This window comes from Lolium rigidum, chromosome 2 (assembly GCF_022539505.1).
Source record: "Lolium rigidum isolate FL_2022 chromosome 2, APGP_CSIRO_Lrig_0.1, whole genome shotgun sequence".
In the NCBI taxonomy this organism is placed as follows: Eukaryota; Viridiplantae; Streptophyta; class Magnoliopsida; order Poales; family Poaceae; genus Lolium; species Lolium rigidum.
The window spans coordinates 72,269,528-72,290,939 of record NC_061509.1 but is presented as its reverse complement, the minus strand read 5'-3'; the positions used below and the strand labels follow the sequence as shown (position 1 = coordinate 72,290,939).

Sequence of the window (21,412 nt, the reverse complement as noted above, 5' to 3'; positions counted from 1 at the left end):
AATATTGGTTTCCTTGGATGATCCACATTAGGGACGGACCCAAGAATGGCTGAGTGGAGGGGCATGGGCCCCCACTCAAATTTTTATAAAATCTATGCAAATTTGTAAGAAAAATCCTTGAATCATTCAAATTTATTAGAAGGGTGCCCCCACTGAAATTTATTTCTAGGTCCGCCTTGATCCAGATGTGTTAAGCTATATCACCTTGTAGTTGCCGATGCATCTTTTTCACAAATTTGACTTGACAAGAGGACCCTGATCAGTGGCGTAGCCACATTGTGGCATGTGTGGTCAATTGACCACAAAGGTTTCTGGCAAATTCTTTGTATTTTGGTATAAAAATAGTACAAACATATTTAAAATAGGTCAAAACACATGTGTTTGACATCACATATTTAAGATGACAACATAGAGTTTAAGTTCTGCCTCCGCCACTGACCCTGATGTCTACACTCGATGATCATCATGCTCACTCTTCATAATCATGTTGTACATGTGACACAAGAAGTAATGACTCCATCATTTGATCTATCCACGGACTTAGTTCAATAAGTTTGGAGCACACCAAATGCTTGCTTCACATCATTCCTCAACGTTCTTGTTGTTGTGGAAAGAGAGATCATTTGTTACCTTGCCTTGGAGGTTGGAAATACTCTTCACAAATGTCATCCAACACGAGGTACGACGATGTATGTCATTGGTAACCTTTAGCAGTGTAACACCTGAGGTGACCTTTAGCCGTGCCTGTTATCCTCTCTAGGATCTCTAGAATGGCTGCACATATCAACACATATCTTTGCTGCACACTTTATCTTCAATCGTGCGCACCTAGAAGTATTTCCGTCGCGATAAGGTCACCGATGATAAAGTGTTTTACTTACATAATTCTCGTTCAAAAATGGAAACACCAGTGGAGTACACACAGGCATGCTCCACTCTGAAGTCTGAACATATAGCTCCGGACGGTTCGGTTCAGTTTGGAAACCCACGAACAGAATTAGCAGCGAATGCCGGCCAAGACGCCATCCCTCGTGCATTCGATTCTAGTGTGGCGCCAGGTTCGTTCCTCTGACGCCGATGCCCCGATCGCTGCCGTTGGCCTGCCATGGCGTCATCAGGTAGGCACCGTTCTCCAACGGAACTCTCCGACGTGTAAGCAAGCGGCGCTGCCGATCGTTGCAGCTCTTCGGAGGCAAGATTCCTTCCCATGAACCGTCGCTCTCCTTGTCCTGCCTCCCCGATGCGCATTTCTTGCGTCCACGCGCACGCATCGCACTGACTGAAGCAAACAGAAAAATAGTACAGTACCAAGTTCATTTCTTGTTCTTCCCCGAGCGGAATCATCACTCCCTCACTCTGTAGCCACGCTACTGGACTGGTTGTCTCTGTCCCCGGGGTCTCGGAGGAGTGACCTGACCTGTGAGGCCGCGAGGGGGGAGATAATCTTCCTTTGATCCTCAAATCGGGCTTGCTTCCCGTGCAAATCCGGCTAATCGATCTTGGCAATCACGGCGATTAGCCCCCGTCTCTGACGCGCCGTCGCCGTCGCTTGGTGATTAATCTTGACGCCGTGGCCGGCCAAGATTAAAAGGGTTGGGGGATTCTTGGAAGCCTTTCATTCCCCTATGCGTGCGGCGGTAGCCCAGTGAGGACAGAGGACTGACTGATTTCCTGGCGAGAGGGGGATGGCGACGCGAGCCGTGGCGGTAGCGGTGGCGGCGTTGGGGCTCGTGGCGGTGCTCCTGGCCGCCTCGGTCCCTACCGCGGCGGCGAAGGTCTGCACCAACACGTTCCCGTCGTCGTCGGCGGTGGCGTCGCACACGGAGCGCGCGGCGGATCAGCTGCGGTCCGCGTCGTCGGAGCCAGACGTCCTGCGGCTGCCCGGCGGGCTCGCCGACCATGCCCACGGTCACGGGCACGAGCAGCACCTCACCCCGACCGACGAGTCCGCCTGGATGGCGCTCATGCCGCGGAGGCTCCTCGCCGGCGGCGGCAGCGCCCCGGCGCGCGAGGAGTTCGACTGGCTGATGCTCTACCGCAAGCTCCGGGGCGGCGGTGCTGGCGTCGCCGTGGACGGCCCCGCGGGGCCGTTCCTCTCGGAGGCGTCGCTGCACGACGTGCGGCTGCAGCCGGGCACCGTGTACTGGCAGGCCCAGCAGACCAACCTGGAGTACCTGCTCCTCCTGGACTCCGACAGCCTCGTCTGGAGCTTCCGCACGCAGGCCGGGCTGCAGGCCACCGGGACGGCCTACGGCGGGTGGGAGGGGCCCTCCGTCGAGCTCCGGGGACACTTCGTCGGTGCGCCGCCGCGCGATCTTTGCCCTGCTCATTTGCACATACCAGTTGCTCGTCTCGGCTGAATTTCTCTGGGCGTGACGCCGTTCTCTGCATTGCAGGGCACTACCTGAGCGCCACCGCCAAGATGTGGGCGAGCACACACAATGACACCCTCCATGCCAAGATGTCGTCCATCGTCGACACACTCTATGACTGCCAGAAGAAGATGGGCACAGGGTACCTGTCGGCCTTCCCAACGGAGTTCTTCGACCGCGCCGAGTCCCTCACGACTGTTTGGGCTCCTTACTACACCATCCACAAGGTATACAAGATGTTCCAATCCAGTCTCTGCTTCTCTTTGATTCAGATGCGAATCATTGTGTTGAGTTGTGGTCTGAATTCCTGTCTGGAATCCATTCTTTGCATTTTGTTCCATTGCCCCTTTGGATTTCCTGACGAATTGTCTTCCTGCGTTTGAAGATTATGCAGGGGCTTCTCGATCAGTATACAGTGGCTGGAAACTCCAAGGCCCTCGAGATGGTGGTTGGGATGGCTGATTACTTCAGTGGTCGTGTGAAGAATGTCATACAGAAGTACAGCATCGAGAGGCACTGGGCATCGCTCAACGAGGAGACCGGGGGGATGAATGATGTGCTCTACCAGCTCTACACTATAACGGTGATTTTATACGGTTATGCTTAGTTTGTCATCTGCTTTAGAAGGATGTTCTAAATGGAGTTCAGAGTTGATTATTCTCTAACTTGGGCAGGGTGATTTGAAGCATTTGACAATGGCTCACCTCTTCGACAAGCCATGCTTTCTGGGGTTGCTTGCGGTTCAGGTCTGCTAATTCGCTTTCCTAGCTGTGTCTCTTCTGATAGTTCAGAATGTGTGTTAGTTAATTGAAAATTGTTCAAATGAAACCGCCATCCATTTTTATTGAAAATTATTGTGAAACCGCCGCCTAACCCTAACCCGCCGCCTCCCTCTCCCGCCCCCCCTCCCGGGCGGCGGCGGAGGCTCCTCCTCCCCCGCGCCCCACAGCCACCCGCCGCCCGTCGCCCTCAGCCGCTGCCGGCCGCGGCCCCGACCCCGGCGCTGGCCTCGGCCCTGGCCCCCGTGCCTCGGCCCCGGCCATGGCCCCGGTCCCGGCCTGGCTATGGCGGTGGTGGCGGCACCCCCTCCGTCGAATCGACGAGGGGGAGAAGAGGGTTTCCGCGGCGGCGTTCCATGGGAGGTGATGTAGCGCTGGTGGAGGAAGCCGAGCGGCATGGCTACTTGGCTGGGGCCTGAGGCTCTCCGTCGGTAGCCATGGAGGATTCGGTGGAGCGGTGGCGGCCTCCGCCCCCGGTAACGGTTCGGCGGCGGTACGCATGATCTGCGTCGCTGTCCTCTTCCTTGGTGATCCGGCAGGAGGGATTGGCGGCGTGGGGGCTGCTGATCTTGCTTTGTTTTTGGTGGCGATCCTCGGGTTTCTCGCATGCGAGTATGAAGATCTTCCGGAGGTCAGTTTGCTTTGATCTGGCTGGAGAGATGAGTTCCGGAAAGCTCCGCTGGCGATGGAACAGTGCATCTTTTGCCTGCAATTTGCTGGATCGGGTGGTATTCGGTCGCGCGCACCCATGTTTTTATTCCGACCGTTTGGTTCCGGAGGGAGCGGCGCGGAGCTCTATTCTGTGTTGACATCATGTGACTTTTTGGTCCATGGTGAAGTCAGAAGAAGGAATATCATGAAAGTCGGATTGGTGGACTGGCTAAAGGAGGTTCGAGTCTCCGTGATGCTGAGGGATCTGCTTGGCGTTCCGGGCTATGCAGCAGTGGTATGTGGGGCTGGCAGCAGAGGAGAAGTTCAAAGTCTTACCTCTCAGGTTGAAAATCCAAGGTCTGGCCTTAACTGATTGTGCCTGGCAATGTTCTTGTTGGAGGCATTGTTTTGAGAGTGGGGACTATCTTCAGGGTGAAAACCTAAGACCTTTGGTCGGGCGACAACGGGGCGCTGGTGCACTGTTCCCTTCTTGGAGGCGTCGCTTTTGGAGGGTCCGTACTTCAGGTGTTGTCACGGTGGTGGTTGTATTGGTGTTGCTAGGTCTAGAATGTTGTAGCGGGACTTTTATTTCTTAGTTTTCTTTACTCTTTTTTGGTTGTGTGCATCCGTACTGCCATTAGGGTGGGGCGTTGGGTGTAATTGGTATCTTTTGATATTAATATATTCCCTTTAAAAAAATCCATTTTTATTGTTTACAACTAGTGTGTCCATTTTACATGCTCTTATTGTTAGTATGTCAAATATAAGGATGTGTTTCTGTTCAGTTTAATTTAATTTGTGTCTACATACAAAAATAATATAAATTATATCACTAATGCAGTTAAGAGTACATTGTAATACATACCATATAGTAAACTCACAGCGTATAAAATGCATATCGGCTTGAAAATTGAACTTGGCAGAAATACAAATATGATGCCCGTATTGCAGGACCCTCTTGGTTGTGATTGCTTTGTGTATTTGTTTCTATTTCAGGCTGACAGTATTTCAGGCTTTCATTCCAATACACACATTCCAGTTGTCGTTGGTGCGCAAATGAGATATGAAATTACCGGTGATGTTCTTTACAAGGTAAAGGAATTCAAACCTTGCTTTCTGCAAAGTTCAACTACTCCACATTCGTTGGTGGAGATTTTTTTTCCAGGTGATGTCATACTGGTTACTCCTTCGAAAGGAAAACAATAGCCTTACTTCACTTCTATTGTATGCAGTCTTGTCGCCCATTGTTGTTAATAGCCAAATGGGTCTATATATTGGGAAGGATAGCTTAATCTGGTTTGACAAAGATATTGATTAATGCTAAACTGTGTTCTCTTGGTATCATTTTTTGGGTTGGTGGATGCTAAAGTGTCAGTGTTGAATCTTTTGGGAATTATGGTGCTTTCTTTACTTCTTCTAGTCATTTTTGTATCGGGTTCATGTCAAGTTTGTGGTGGTAACTGATGTTATACCATATGATTTCTTGTTTTCTCATTTTGACTCCATCAAGTGAACCTCTTCAAAGCTAACAATATCCTAATTCTTGAAATAGGAAATTGCGACATCCTTTATGTACATCATACAGGCTTATCACAGCTATGCAAGTGGAGGGACATCAGCCGGCGAATTCTGGTAATACAACTAATCATGTAAATTGGATACACGGTATATGCAATTTCGATACTAGACTGCATATGAGCTTATACCCTTGTTCTGTTTTCAGGTCTGATCCAAATCGCTTAGCCGCAACTCTGAGTACCGAGAACGCGGAATCCTGCACTACCTACAACATGCTCAAGGTTTATAATTACCAAACAATTCTCCAGAACATTTACTCTCTTTCCGGAATGTGTCATATGCAAGCGGTATGCAGGTTTCCCGCAGCCTATTCAGATGGACCAAGGAAACAGCATATGCGGATTATTATGAAAGGGCGCTGATAAATGGTGTGCTAAGCATCCAGAGAGGGACGGATCCTGGTGTGATGATTTACATGCTACCGCAGGCTCCTGGACATTCTAAAGCAGTGAGCTATCATGGTTGGGGAACAAAGTACGATTCGTTCTGGTGCTGTTATGGGACAGGTAACATGAAAAACTGTCGACTACTGTTTACTATGCGACATCAGTGCCTTCATGGGTAAATCAAGCAATTGCAGCACTTGCCTTATTTTGACTACTATGGTTTATCTCCTTTTGCTTTCTGTTAAGTTGTTTAATTTGTAATTCAAACTTACAGAGTTCTTGTGAATTTTCTATTTTTCACTTGCAGGGATAGAATCATTTTCGAAACTTGGTGATTCCATTTACTTTGAGGAGAAAGGAGGTACACCAGCACTCAGCATCATTCAGTACATTCCAAGCACATTCAACTGGAAAACAGCTGGGCTTACTGTTATTCAACAACTCGAACCCCTCAGCTCTTTAGACCTGCATCTACAAGTTTCTCTATCCATTTCCGCAAAGGTAATTCTTCTCAACTTTTCTTGCCTAAAATTATATGGTCATGGTAACTTAGCTTCCTTGTACTCTGTTTGTGCAGACGAATGGTCAGTCTGCCACATTGAATGTGAGAATACCATCATGGTCATCTGCCACTGGTGCAAAAGCTACTTTAAACAACAAAGATTTGGGATTAGTAACTCCAGGTATAACCATTTGTGTGAATCTCAAAAATACCATTTCAATTATCACCAGCCAACTTAGAAACAAGTGTTCTATTTGATCTTCTTATGGCAGGGTCTTTGCTGTCAGTCACCAAACAGTGGAACTCAGGAGATCACTTATCGCTGCAATTGCCCATCGTCCTAAGGACCGAAGCAATAAAAGGTTGATAATTTATGAAATTGAAATATATGCATCCACATATTTAAGATTAAAGTAGCAGCTAATTTACTTACTTCACAGTAAAGACAATAATTCGTCATGTCAACCAATGATTATAAAATAAAAATATACAAACTAACAGTGCACATGAATTTTTTCGACCTGTCCCTATCCTACTGTGATTATTAGCTAGAATCTCCACTCAGTTATTAATCGCTCAGTATGCCTCAGATGATCGACCGGAGTATGCATCTCTTCAAGCAATTCTATTTGGGCCATTCGTTCTCGCGGGTCTTTCCTCAGGTGATTGGGATGCGAAAGCCAGCAGTGCAGTTTCAGAATGGATCACTGCAGTACCTCCATCATACAACTCACAGCTGATGTCCTTCACTCAAGAATCAAGTGAGAAGACGTTCGTTCTGTCAACCTCAAATGGCTCTCTGACAATGCAAGAACGACCTGCTGTCGACGGCACAGACACCGCCATCCATGCGACGTTCAGGGTGCACCCTCATGACTCAACTAGGCTGCACGACACCCACAGCACAACCCTGAAAGGCACCTCTGTGCAGATCGAGCCATTCGACCTGCCAGGAACGGTGATCACCACCAACCTTACCTTGTCTGCACAAAAGAGCTCTGATTCCTTCTTCAACATAGTACCTGGGCTCGATGGAAAGCCGAACTCAGTTTCCCTTGAGCTCAGGACCAAACCAGGATGCTTCTTGGTGTCTGGGACAGATTACTCTGCTGGGATGAAGATCCAGGTCAGCTGCAAGAGTTCTCTCCAGAGCATCGGCGGAATATTCGAGCAGGCAGCAAGCTTTGTGCAGGCTACTCCGCTGAGGCAGTACCATCCGATAAGCTTCGTCGCGAAGGGGTTAAGGAGGAACTTCCTCCTGGAGCCATTGTACAGCTTGAGAGACGAATTCTACACGGTTTACTTCAACCTTGGGGCCTGACACTGCAGAATTAGTACAAACAGTCCAGAATAACACATGCCCTCTTTCTTCTCATACATACTGTATTTACAGCAGGCGAAAATGAGTTGTTTCTTGTGAAATCTTATGAAATTACATTTGAGTGCAACAGTCATTTCTTTGGCGAGTCAGTTACTCCTGATTGTGTGAAATATGACTGTTCGAAGGTGAAGGAACCATGAGCTGTTGAGGACATGATATATCTAATTTTTAACCTTTTGTATGTTGGCAACTGAAGATGCTGCTAAATTGTTTACTGCAACCTGCAGCATATATGCTGCAATAGGTGCTGCTGTTTATCCTGGTAATGGATAAACAGTCAGAGCAAGTAGCAACACCTAATCTTCCCAATTAAAATACACCTCCAGCTACTTGGAGGAGGAAGGCAAAGTCTGGGATCCTATCCATTCTCATAAACAATGCAGAAGAATCTCAACTGATCAAGTCAGTGCCTGCATTATTTAACACATCTCTGCTCAACATCCGGCAAAAGAGTTGATCAATGTGCACATCATGTCTAAAGGGGCCTTACCACAAATCAAGCAAAAGAAAATTCATCTCCTGGAAAGAATAGTTTGGCACTACTAATTGGCTATCTTTCCAAGAGACAATCATGCCAAAACAGCTCATGCAGATTTCAACCCAATTGTTATATTTGTGTACAGATATTAGGGAACACACGATTGGCACTATGACAGCTCGATTTGTGAGATGTATACATTTGCACAGCAATGTAGCAGAATCGATCAGCATACAAGTACACAGCAATGTAACAGAATCGATCAGCATACAAGTAGACAACCTGAATCCTGATACAAACTACAGAACTTCAGAAACTGGTGATCAGGCACAAGATTCTTAGTTTCAATAGTTTGGCATGTATTTGCTTCAATAATAATCCACTCAGCATTAAAAAAAGTTTCAATAGAAAAAGAGGGTAGAGCGATGACATGAGAACTTTTGCCATGTTAACCATTCCTCTCCGATTCGATGTCCAGTTGAGTAGAGAGCTATCAAAGTTAAAACTTGTGCAAACTTCTGTGGACGAGGAAACAATAACACAGAACTATACAACCATAAATGAATTCGTACAGAATATGATGAACCATTGCTGATTACTATTACTGATTGGAATTTAACACGCATGCGACAATAGTACGTTACAGAGCTAGCTAATTGGGAAGCCACAATACTGACCGAGAAACCACCATGAATAAAGTTACACAACATGCAAACCAATCGGAAGGACTGAGAGAGGATGAGTTCTTGCTGCTGCCAAGATGCAGTGTGCATCAGAATGCTGAGCAATTTAAGAAACGTAGCAGCCAACAAGACAAGTACAAGGATGGCGCCGCGGGAGATGGATGATGAAAGTTGGCAGATCGCAAACCAATTCTTCCCCAGCTGGCCACTTAGATCTTGTCGAGCTTCTCCGCCTTCACCACTGGATTGGCCTTGGCGATGGCATCCCTAGCTGCAGTCCGGTAGTCGAACTGGCAGTCATGCTTGTCGGAATAGCGGTGCAGCGAACAGAACATGTTGCCGCACCGGCAGTTGAATCCTGTGAGCCCAACCCTCTTCCTGCAAGTAGAGCACCGATTCGGGCCCTCCTTCCTCTTGGGGCTCACAGCAACAGCCTCACTGGTGCCCGCGGCATCGGCAGGCTGAGGCTGCACAACGAGCTCCTTGGCGTCCACCTGAGCAACCGCCACCTCCACGCTTGCAGCAACAGCAGCTACAACAGGTCCTTTCCCACCGTCGCCGCCATTGACGATGCTATCGAAGGAGGAGGCGGCCAGCTTGGCCTGGTCCTCCTTCATGACCATCTCCTTGTGGCACTTGGAGCACATGTTCATGGTCGCCGCGCTGCCGAAGAAGCCGCAGTTATTGACACATAGGATTGGGCCCTCCGGCTGCTGGCAACCTGCCTCCTTGTGCTCCATCTGGACTAGCTGTAAGCTGCACACGAAACAAACAACGCAAACATCAGCGCTGAAATACGGAAGAAACGATTTGCAATCTTCCGACGCCAGGCGCAAAACCAAATCGAGCCGCACGGTGAACTAACAGGCGTCAGGTGGTTGCAGTTACATCCTACAACCATACTAGGAATTGTAACAGCTTTCAGATACCGACAATCGTCGTCGTTGTCGGGCGCCGCGGGGAAGGAGCTCTCCACTTTCTGAAACAAGATCCTGATTTCAAGGAAATCGCTACGCCTAACGCGCCCTCTTCCTAACAACCGCGACCAATCATACCCACTTACTATTTTCATTTCGCCGACAGTCTACACGAAGAACAGGGGGGCACCGAATTCAAATCTCGAGAACACAAAAAAAATTTATCGCGAGATGGTAAATCGAACACGGCAGGCCCCAAATAGGGCGCGTGATTCAACTAATCCCAACAATTACGATTTGAAAAAAAAGGTAAATCTAATCATTTCGCCAAGAACAAAGGGAAAAGCAACACGCAAAGACTTTCTACCCGACACGGACCAACCACCAAACCGAGCCGCGGAACACCGTCGATCCCTGCACAGGGGGGAAATGGTCACCGGACGGACGGACCGCCCGGAACTCCCTTCCCGAGGACAAAACCCAGGCGGATCGACCGCGCGACGGCGAATCGAGCCCCGAACCGGACAGATCAAACCAGCCAAGAAAGGAACAGAGGGAGGGAGCGAGCGAACCCTAACCCTGTGGCGCGGCGGCGGCGGCGGCGGCGGGGGCAGGCGGAGGGAGGAGGCGTGCGGGGATTGGGAATCGCGAGGAGCTCGGCTCGATTGGAGGCGTCACCAGGGGGAGAGGACCGGGAGGTGGGGGAGAGAGAGATAAAAGAGGAGGCGCCCGTGGGAAAGTACCGGTTTGCCCCTCCTCGCTGCGTGCGTTCCGCCTGCGTGGCGCGATCTGCGCCGTCGGATCTGGGTGGAGCTGGCAGGTGGGCGGCTGGGATCGCGGTGGGTGCGGTTTTCGCGAATGGGTCCCTGGGAAATGGGCGGCTGCTAAAGGTGGCCTTTTCTTTCTTGTTGGGGAAGAAGAAGGATCGCGTCGCTTTCTCATCTTTATGGTGTGAAATAATGGATACTTGCTCTTGTTCCATCGCGGTGCTGTTGTTTGTTGCGTTTCCTTCTTTTTTTTTTGAGTTTTGTGGAATCTATTTTGTTATTGCTTTTTAGCTTTTAGCAAGTGTGAGTGAAGAATGCCGTGTTATGAACAAGAACTATTTTCCCGAAAAGGAGGTGCTCATCTCATCAGGAAGCAACTTTCGGTTGAGTATATATAATCCTAACATAAGAACAACATGTTTCGGGTTAGTGGTGCCATTGACTTGTATTTTGTTCGGCGGAAAACCGTTATCCATTTGATGCTTTTCGCTTCTAACCGCTTAGTCCGATCCATAGACTACCTAAGAGTATCTCTAGCCGTGTCCCCGACGAGGCCCACGACGCCTTTTTTCATCCGGATGGACGAAAACTGTCCAGTCGCGCCCCCCGGTTCCTCGATTTCGTTCGGATTAGGCCTTTCATCCGTCCGGGGAGCCCAGGCCATCCCCGGCCCCCCGAGGAGCGCTCGGGGACTCCGGACGAAACGAAAGCGCGGGAAACACCGAGAAAGTTTCCCGCGCGGCTGGTGGCCCCAACTTGTCGGCGAGAGAGACCGATCGTCGTCCTCATCGCATCGTCTTCTGCGCGCTGAAAAACCCTGCCTCCGGTCATCCTTCGCCAGACACGTCGTTTCCATGCGGCGAGTTAATGCTCGAGCGACGACAACGACGGCGCCAGCTCGAGCGACGACAACGATGGCGCCAGCTCGAGCGACGACGACGACAGCGCGGACTACAGGCCTTCTACCGCCATTTCGGCATGTAGGAGGCAGCTATTAGTTTAAGTTAATGTTTCCCTGTAGCCGAATTCCAATATATGTACGAATTCGGCCTATATACGTACGAACTCGCCTATATAAGTTAAATATCACTAAATTTCGCTTATGTTTGCACAAGTTTCGCCTACTTCTATCCGAATTCGCCGTATTTTGCCAAAAAAAAAATCATCCACCCTGGGCTCGCCGCGGGGAAAATGGGCCTCCCCATGCCAAACTTTCATCCTGGGGATCCCAACGGCTGGAGATGCTCTAAGCTCTTGGCCAAGGTTATGACAATCCAATTGAACTCGGACTTGCCGAGAATAATGGGTAAGCATCACAATGCCTTCGTTGAAGGCAGATGCGTGCACGACAACTTCATACTCATGCGGCACACAGCAAGGAAGCTCCACATAGCTAAGAAAAATAGGTGATGTTCAAGATAGACATCACCAAAGCTTTTTATGCAATCAATTGGTCCTATCTTCTTCGGGTCCAATCAAAGTTCAGTTTTGGCCGCACATAGTTGGCATGGCTATGCGGCATGACATCTATAGATAGTAGGAGGGTGATGGTAAATTGCCTACCTAAGAGGCGCGTTTACCTCTGCAGGTTGACACATTACCCCTTAAAGGACCTAGGGTGTCGTCTGGAGCGGGTGAATTGGAGATTTAAAATAATTATAATTTTGACTTGAATAAATACGGAAAATGAACTGAATAATATTTAATTAATCAACACAAAACTTATGGTAGGCTCAATTATGTGCACCGCCAACTTATTCTAAACAGGGTATAAGAATTATGTGATAGTAACATATAACAAGATAGGTAATTTCAAGCATGATGACTATCATAAAATAAATGCGTAAGTAGTGGAGCTCAGAGAAAAGATAACCGAGGCACATGCGGAGACAGAGATGTATCCTGTCGAGGGTGCTCCTCGGCAATGCCCTCCGATAGAGGCTTAGGGTTGGTGGAATCCTGTAGGCTGACACGAGACATCGGTTCACAAACAAGCGGAGAGAGCGATTTACCCAGGTTCGGGGCCCTCGATGAGGTAAAACCCTTACGTCCTGCCTGTCTGTTCTTGATTATGATGATAATGGGTTACAATGGGGTGCCGAATAGTTCGGCTGATATCTCGTCGAGATGGCTAATCGCTAGGGAGACCTAGCTCTAAGCTTTTGTTGGCTAAAGTCGCTAAGATTTATTGTGTCCCTCGACAGCCCCTCTCCCTGGCCTTTATATAGGAGGCCAGGTCTCAAGAGGTCTAATCGAGTACGACTGGGTTTACAGTAGATCTATCTCTAAGCTTTCCTTGTTCGGCTCCTTCCGTGTCTTGTACTTCAAGGAATCTTCCGCCGCGTCTCCCTTGGCAGCCCATCTTGTCGTCGAGTGCCTTCATGGGCCTCCAACTAGGAAATACAGGGTAGGGCAACATTGGTTACCCGAAGGGTAATGCCCACGTCAGTAGCCCCCGAGTGTCTAGCCGAAGGTAGTTCGGGTAGAGACTAAAGCACGCTTCTTCTCAAGGTTCTTCTCCTTGATTGTTCTTGTTCTTCTTGAATCTGCATCATCTTCTTCTGTCGTGTGCGCGTCAGCGCTCCTGATGGGAGTAGCCCCCGAGTCTGGGTACGGATGCTGGAATCCGTGCATAGACTCAAGTTGTACCACTCGAACATTTTTCTCTGCCGAAGCTTCCTCATAAGTTTTCAAAATTCATCTGATATACTTTCCTCATGCAAGGGATAATGAGTAACATGCCCAACTTTTGCTGGTTAACTGCCGATGGCAAAACAATGTTACCCTACACAGAATCAAGTCCCCGGGCATGATCCTGGAGTGCGAAAAAGTTTTGTCGGGTGCGCGTCCAGCGCTCCCGCTGGGAGTAGCCCCCAAGTCTGGGCACGGGTGCTTGTAACCGGGTGCAGACTCGAGTCGAACAATTATCCCTTCCTTCAAGACCTTTTTTCTTCGAGTCTTCATTCTTTCGGGTGCGCGTCCAGCGCTCCCGATGGGAGTAGCCCCCGAGTCTAGGTGCGGATGCTGCCAATCCGTGCGTAAACTCAAGTTGACCATCCAATACCCTTTCATTCCTTTGAATGCTTTGATCATTTTTTATGACATCATTGATGACGCTCTACTGATATCTTGATCCTGACTGACAGGACGTAACCTGCTGGGCCTATTCTTTCTCTGTCCGGCCCTTTTCGCACAGTCACCAAGGCGCCTCCTCGATTCCTGCAACCTCCAATAGAAAAGATTACTGAATGGACCGGAGGCAACGACACGTGCCCCACTCAGTTCTCAAGTCCCTCTTAAAATCTCCGGAGGGCGAAAAAATCCCTAATCCTCTTCCGCATTTTCCCTAGCATCTCTTCGTTCTCCTCCTTCTTCCTCCCTTCGTCGTTGCTGCGCCGCCACCACTACTTTTCCGATTTTCCCCGGATCTCACAATGGTGAAGAAGAAGGGCGTTACCGCCACCGCCAGTTCCACTAGCGGAGGTGCCGCCGCCAAATCTTCCGCGACTCTTTCGAAGGGAAGCGCCTCGAGCGCTCCTCTCCCAACTCCGGCGCCGCCAGCGCCGCCAAGCTCGGCGGCCAAGCCCGGAGATTGGGTAGCGTCGACCGTCACCAAGCGTGATGAAAAGAGATCCCGAAGTCTAGGATTAATCTCCTCCGTCGAGGGGGATGTGATCTTCCCAGGTGCGATTTCACGGCCTAGTCCCCCTGCTGGCTTTACCGTGATGTTCTTATCGTTTCTATATCGAGGTCTTTCGCTTCCCGCTCATGAATTCCTCCTCCATCTCTTGCGAACTTACGAAATCTAATTATGGCAACTCACTCCCAACTCGATCCTCCACGTTGATGTGTTGATCACCCTTTGCGAGGCGTTTCTGGGTATCAAACCTCATTTCGGGCTGTGGAAAAAGATCTTTTATGTGAAGAGATACAGCATTAGTAACGGATTCTTCGTCACCGGAGGAGTGAGGTTTGTGGCCCGTTCAGAGGTTAACTACTTCAATTTCCCAATGCGAGAATCTGTGCAAGGGTGGAGGCTGAAATGGTTTTACGTTAAGGACTCCCTGTCACCCGAATCTCAACTTCCTTGCTTTGCCGATGTCTTCGAAGCCAAGCCCAAGAGTTCCTGGAAGAACATTCTCTTACCCGACGAAAAAGTAGCAGCCGATGAATTATTTGCCAGATTTCTTCGAATCAAAGAGGCCGATGACCAAACTATGGTTGGCACTGAGGTGGCAGCGGTGTTCTTGAAATGTCGAGTCCAACCAGTCATGGCCAGAGCGCACCCGATGTGGTTGTACTCAGGCCCAAAGGATGAAACCAGGATTAATGCTGCCGAACTATCGGAAAAGGAGTTGCTTGACGAAGTCCGTCGCCTTACTTCCTTTAGCCAGGAAGACTCAATTCCGTTGATATCTTCTTATACTCCTCTCGATGCTGACCATCCGCCACCAGAGGTAACTCTCTTTTCGATGTCCTTGCTATACTATTTTTACTTAACCAATATGATTGCCTTATATTCTTACTTGTTCTTCCTTTCGACAGGCCCCCATAAGCTCTGGAGACTTACATGATTTGCCAAATGATACTTCGGAGGGAAGAGGCTCCTCAGTTCCTGTTGATTTTCCCACTGTCGAGCACGCAGGCCCAGAGAGTGAGCGTGATGGTCCGATAGATTCTGAAATTGTTCACACCGACCTTCCTCCTTCAGCCGACGATGCTTGCGATACAGAGGGATCAGTGCGTAGTGATGACGCTGATCAAGATGCCTTTGTTAATGCAGTTGTGGAGGCGACCAGGGCTTCGCCTGCGAAGAGATCAACCGGCGGCTTTGCCGATGAAGACGATCTCTTCGATATGTAAGCACTTTCTTCCCTGATGCCATAGCTTGTCCCTTTATTCCTCACATTCTTTTTGTAACTTCTGTCAACCATTCCCTTTTTACAGTGATGAAGGTTTTGCCGAGCCTCCGCCTAAGAAGGCCAGATCTGATGCTACTGTTGCTGCTTCCGAAGCTTCAGCTCCTAAAGCGGTTCCCACGGCTCAGGCATCGACTGCTTCTTCCCTTTCCAAGGGAAAAGATGCTCCTGCCGCCACCACAACTCCTCCTTCTGTAAGTCCTTTTTAAGTACATCATGGATTTCCTGAAATGTGCTTTTTCTGATGATTCTTTGCAAAACATCCTTTTTCCCTTAAGGATCTCCGAGGTGTTATTTCCTCTTTGGAGGCCTTCGCTTCCCAGTTCACTTCTCTAGAGGCAGACAAGGTTCGACTGCAGAAGGAAGTCGAATCCTCTTCCTCGAAGCTGGAAGGCGCAGTCAACATAGCTGCCAAGGCCCGCCAAGAAGTTGATTCCCTGAAGGAGGAACTGGGTAAGCTGAAGGAAAAGCTGAAGGAGGAGGAGGCGTCAAGGTTGGCTGCCGAAGCTCAGGCAGCCGAAAAGGATGAACTCCTTTGCCAATCTTCTTTGGCTCTGCTTGGTAGGCTTTTTCATACACCTCTGTCGATTTTTTTTTATGGATTCGTTCCTTTATCAATGATCTTTTCCAATTCTCTTTCTCGCAGAGGCCGCCAACATTTCTGCTGCCGCCTTGGACAAAGTTCCAAACAATTCTCCAGCGAATGGTGTGTCGATGGCTCTCGCCTCGCACTAGCTTACGCGGGAGCTTCTTGCAAAAGGAAAAGGTGCCCTGGCGCGGATGCACCTGATGATTTTCCCCAAGATCAAGCAGGACAAAACCCTGGGGCAGCTGATCGATGCCTTCGCGGTTGACACCAAGGACGTTATCGAGGTATTCAAGCGTACTTCGCGTACCTATGGTGCCCTCCTTGCCTTCCAGCTTATGATGGGTTACGGCTTTAAGGGTGACATCGAAGAAATGACTAAGGAGCCGCCGAAAGAGCAAGACGGGCAGTTTGTTGACTTAAGCGCCTTTAAATCGTCTGCCCTTACTTGTGCTCGGCAGCTCCTTGAACTAGTTTCGTCAAGGAAGTCGTCGGCTGGACCCAGTTTGTCGACTCAGACCCAAGCCCCTTGATTTTTGTAACAAACTTATGCTCGAGCTTATGTGAAACATTGTTCTGCTGCAAAACTTATGCTTGTAATAAATTCCGTGCTAGCGATGTTGCTAGCACACCTTTGTTATGATATTACCACTTGCACTTCTCCTGATGGGAGTTACCTCGGATGCTCGTCTTGACCAGGTTTTCCCAGTACCCTCATTTGTCGAAGACCCTTCAGGTGGTCTTCCGGAGGGTGATCGGATCCAGCGTATGAAGGATCGGATCACGCAAATGGAAAAGGACCTGCGCAGCACTTATGCTCTAGCTGCTATTGTCAATAAGAAGAGCGAGATTGCAGCCGAAGTGGAGCGGTACGCTCTTACTGAGCTACATAAAGCTACCGAGAGTTTGAACTGTAAGCTTCCTGATTCCTTTGTCCTTTTGTCAACAACGCCTTGTCTGATCTTTTGTTGATTCCTTTGCCAGTCATAGCTTTGAACTGAGCGGAAGAGAACAAGCGGATTCACGAGCGAGTGCATGCTTTAACCCAGCTATCCTCATCCGAAGAGATTTTCTGGCGGGAACACTCGAAGGCTTCGGCTGTCGCAAAATTTCAGGATCGGGTTCAGCAAGTCCATCATTTCTTCGACAAGTGCTACAAAGCTATGAGGGTGGTGTGGAAGACGATGTTCCCTTTAAACGCAGTTCCCCCTACGCTGCTGTCTTTGATGTCTGAGTTTGGGAACGCCAAGAAGATTCAGGACTTGGTACGAGCTCAGGTTTTCGCAGGGGCCAGGTTGACGCTTGCCCTTGTGCTTGCACGGTACCCCTCGATGGATCTGCTTGCTATTGCCAACGCTGTTGGTGACTTCGATACTTTGTATCCGAGGGTATTGCTTCCTGCCAATATAATCATCGACAAGCTTGAAGGGCATTCGAGGGTACCCGAAGAAAGAGAAGCTCCACAAGGTTGACTTCGTGGATTAGGGTTGCTTTTGTAAATAGGTTGTTTTGGCTATTTTACCCAAGTGTTTGGATTTGATGAGCCGAGAATTCTTATTCGGTAGATACATGTATATGTACTTTTACCGTAGTGGTGCCGTTAGCAATTTTTTGAAGGAGCAAATCTTAATTGCCCGCTTGAGAATTTTTCGTATTCATTGGTCAGCAAACGTTTGAGTGATCAGCTCGTGTTGCAGGTCTTGCTAAACCCATTGTATGTGCAACTTTGCTTTCAACCGATGTATGTTGCGACAGTCACTCCCGAATTTTTCGGGTGCAATGATTCTGCCGATGAGCCCGTTGTTCTTTGATATTTCCATAAGTAGGATGTCGAACGTGGGTTGTTCGTATTTCAAAACTCTTGCTATTTTCGACACTCGTAGAGGCATCTATAGCAAAGGGAAAGGTTAACACCTTTGTTTGTTTTGTATCTCTCAGCACTCGTAGAGGCTTTTCTTTTGGAGCACGATCTTCTGCCTCGTACTATGTTTGCATAGTGATGCAGCTTAGATGTTTTTGAAATACTGCAATGCTTAACAAAGGATCGAAACTTGAGTTCTCATTAATAAGGTAAGCACGAGACTAGAGGGCGAAAAAGGAAGGCCCTATTGATAGAAAGGAAAAAATTAAACGCTTATAAATTGCTTAAGCAAGGAAGGGGTTCTTCTCATCTTCTGCCTTTTTCACCACGTTAGTGGTTGCTGCGGCGTTGTTGACTTCACCAGGGGTCTGGGCAGTGGTTGCCAGCGTCTTGCTGTCTCCTGTGCCTTCTATGTCATCGGCAGCCGAAGCTTTCGCTGCCGAATCTTCTGCTGCCGAAGCTTCTGGAGCAAGGTTGGCTGGCTTCTTCTTGGTTTCCCTGTCATGTTTTTCCTCCTTGATTTCTCGTATCGACAGCTTGGGTAGGGGGTCGACAATTTCTCGTTGTGGCCCAAACTTTGCAGCAATCATTTGAAAGTCGCGATCACAATTGTCCGAGCGTGAGAAACTTCCATAGACTGTGATGTTCGTCCTGTTGTTCCCAGGCATTTTCAGCTTGAGATATGCATAGTGCGGCACAGCCATGAACTTGGCATAAGCTGGTCTCCCGAGTATGGCGTGATACTGTGACTCCCAGTTCACTACCTCAAACTCGATCTTCTCCTTCCTGAAATTGTCGGTTTTACCAAAGACGATGTTCGAGTAAACTTTGCCAAGAGAGTAGCCCGGTGCGGTTGGGAGAATCCCATGGAAGCGAGTATCTCGTTTCTTCTAGCATCTTCATGGTGATCCCCATACTTTTGATTGTGTCGACGAATATCAGGTTTAATCCGCTTCCACCATCCATGAAAACTTTGCTCATCTTGAACCCCCCGATTTGTGCCTCGACTACTAAGGCAGCGTGTCCCGGTTTTAGTATGGTCATCGGGTGATCTGCTTGACTGAACGTAATGTTCTGAGTGGACCACTCGACATACTCGGGGATGTTTGCCATGATGCTTTCTGCCAGGTTAATCTCTCGGGTGAGCTTCTTCATCTCTCTTCTTGAGACACCTGTCCTATGGATCATGCTCATCTGCCCCCGTGGTGGTGGAAACGCTTCGTTGGGTTGATGAGGTTGAGCCTGCTGGACTTGGTGATGCGGTGGAGGTGGGGGTGGTGGTGGTGGTAGCGGTTGCTGACCTCCCTGCTGGATGAGTTTATGCATGTCAATGAACTGCCAACAGTCCCTGAGTAAGTGACTCGACTTCGTTTTCCGTCCTTAGAATCGGTATACGAGTGCAGGTAACAGGGAGCGTTAATCTGCTCAGTGATGTCTACGGGTGCTTCTATTCTTGTAGACAGTGTTGGGCCTCCAAGAGCAGAGGTTTGTAGAACAGCAGCAAGTTTCCCTTAAGTGGATCACCCAAGGTTTATCGAACTCAGGGAGGAAGAGGTCAAAGATATCCCTCTCAAGCAACCCCTGCAACCACAAAGCAAGAAGTCTCTTGTGTCCCCAACACACCTAATAGGTGCACTAGTTCGGCGAAGAGATAGTGAAATACAGGTGGTATGAATAAATATAAGCAGTAGCAACGACACCAGAAAAGTGCTTTGCCCAGGACTGGCGTGTGGTTGATGGTGGTAATATTGTGGACAGTAGAGATGCAGTAAAACAGTAAACAAGCAGCGATAGCAGTATTTAGGAACAAGGCCTAGGGATCATACTTTCACTAATGGACACTCTCAATCATTGATCACATAACAGAATAAATAGATAGATGCTAGACTCTACACCCTCTTGTTGGATGATGAACACCACTAACTGTGTAGGATTACACGAACCCTCAATGCCGGAGTTAACAAGCTCCACAATATTCAATGTTCATATTTAAATAACCTTAGAGTGCATAACAGATCAACATAACCAAACCAAGTACTAACATAGCATGCACACTGTCACCTTCACACTACGAAAGGAGGAATAGATCACATTAATACTATCATAACAATAGTTAACTTCATAATCTACAAGAGATCACAATCATAGCCTACGCCAAGTAGTACACGATGCACACACTTTCACCATTACACCGTGCAGGAGGAATAAACTACTTTAATAACATCACTAGAGTAGCACACAGATATATTGTGATACAAAACACATTGCAATCATAAAGAGATATAAATAAGCACTTCACTATGCCATTCATAACAGTGAATAAGTATTACGTGAAATATAGCCTAAGAGACCCACACGGTGCACACATCTGTCACCTTTACACACGTGGGACAAGGAGTCTCCGGAGATCACATAAGTAAAACCCACTTGACTAGCATAATGACATCTAGATTACAAGCATCATCATATGAATCTCAATCATGTAAGGCATCTCATGAGATTATTGTATTGAAGTACATAGGAGAGAGATGAACCACATAGCTACCGGTACAGCCCCGAGCCTCGATGGAGAACTACTCCCTCCTCATGGGAGACAACTGCGTTGATGAAGATGGCGGTGGTGTCGATGGAGGAGCCTTCCGGGGGCACTTCCCCGTCCCGGCGGCATGCCGGAACAGAGACTCCTGTCCCCCAGATCTTGGCTTCGCGATGGCGGCGGCTCTAGAAGGTTTTCTCTGGTTTCGTCGAACGTGATAGGGTTTTCGCGACAGAGACCTTAAGTAGGCGGAAGGGCAGCCTCGGAGGGGTCCTGGTGGGACCACACACTAGGCTGGCGCGGCCAGGGCTTGGGCCGCGCCGCCCTACCGTGTCCCCACCTCGTGGCCCCACTTCGTTTCCCCTTCGGACTTCTGGAAGCTTCGTGGAAAAATAGGACCCTGGGCGTTGATTTCGTCCAATTCCGAGAATATTTCCTTACTAGGATTTCGAAACCAAAAACAGCAGAAAACGAGAACCGGCACTTCGGCATCTCGTCAATAGGTTAGTTCCGGAAAACGCATAAATATGACATAAAGTATGCATAAAACATGTAGATATCATCAATAATGTGGCATGGAACATAAGAAATTATCGATACGTCGGAGACGTATCAACATCCCAAGCTTAGTTTCTGCTTGTCCCGAGCAGGTAAACGATAACAAAGATAATTTCTGGAGTGACATGCCATCATAACCTTGATCATACTATTGTAAGCATATGTAATGAATGCAACGACAAAAACAATGGTAATGACATGAGTAAACAAATGAATCATAAAGCAAAGACTTTTCATGAATAGTACTTTCAAGACAAGCATCAATAAGTCTTGCATAAGAGTTAACTCGTAAAGCAATAAATCAAAGTAAAGGTATTGAAGCAACACAAAGGAAGATTAAGTTTCAGCGGTTGCTTTCAACTTATAACATGTATGTCTCATGGATAATGTCAATGTAAAGTAATATAACAAGTGCAATATGCAAGTATGTAGGAATCAATGCACAGTTCACACAAGTG

General features: G+C 48.4%; 2 protein-coding genes across 2 annotated transcripts; one reads left to right on the top strand and one right to left on the bottom strand.

Moving 5' to 3' along the window:
* Window positions 1–1,131: 1,131 nt before the first annotated feature.
* On the top strand, window positions 1,132–7,734 carry LOC124691928. The gene is made up of 12 exons (XM_047225215.1): window positions 1,132–2,298; window positions 2,397–2,599; window positions 2,758–2,955; window positions 3,047–3,118; window positions 4,799–4,894; window positions 5,355–5,434; window positions 5,526–5,601; window positions 5,676–5,886; window positions 6,074–6,267; window positions 6,344–6,449; window positions 6,541–6,630; window positions 6,859–7,734. The coding sequence occupies exons 1-12, from the start codon at window positions 1,686–1,688 to the stop codon at window positions 7,587–7,589; spliced, it is 2,670 nt and encodes an 889-aa protein (XP_047081171.1). The 5' UTR covers window positions 1,132–1,685; the 3' UTR covers window positions 7,590–7,734.
* A 971-nt stretch (window positions 7,735–8,705) lies between these two features.
* On the bottom strand, window positions 8,706–10,397 carry LOC124691929 (zinc finger A20 and AN1 domain-containing stress-associated protein 4-like). The gene is made up of 2 exons (XM_047225217.1): window positions 10,306–10,397; window positions 8,706–9,566 (listed from the first exon to the last, which is right to left on the bottom strand). The coding sequence occupies exon 2, from the start codon at window positions 9,548–9,550 to the stop codon at window positions 9,020–9,022; it is 531 nt and encodes a 176-aa protein (XP_047081173.1). The 5' UTR covers window positions 9,551–9,566; window positions 10,306–10,397; the 3' UTR covers window positions 8,706–9,019.
* Between the last annotated feature and the right edge of the window lie 11,015 nt (window positions 10,398–21,412).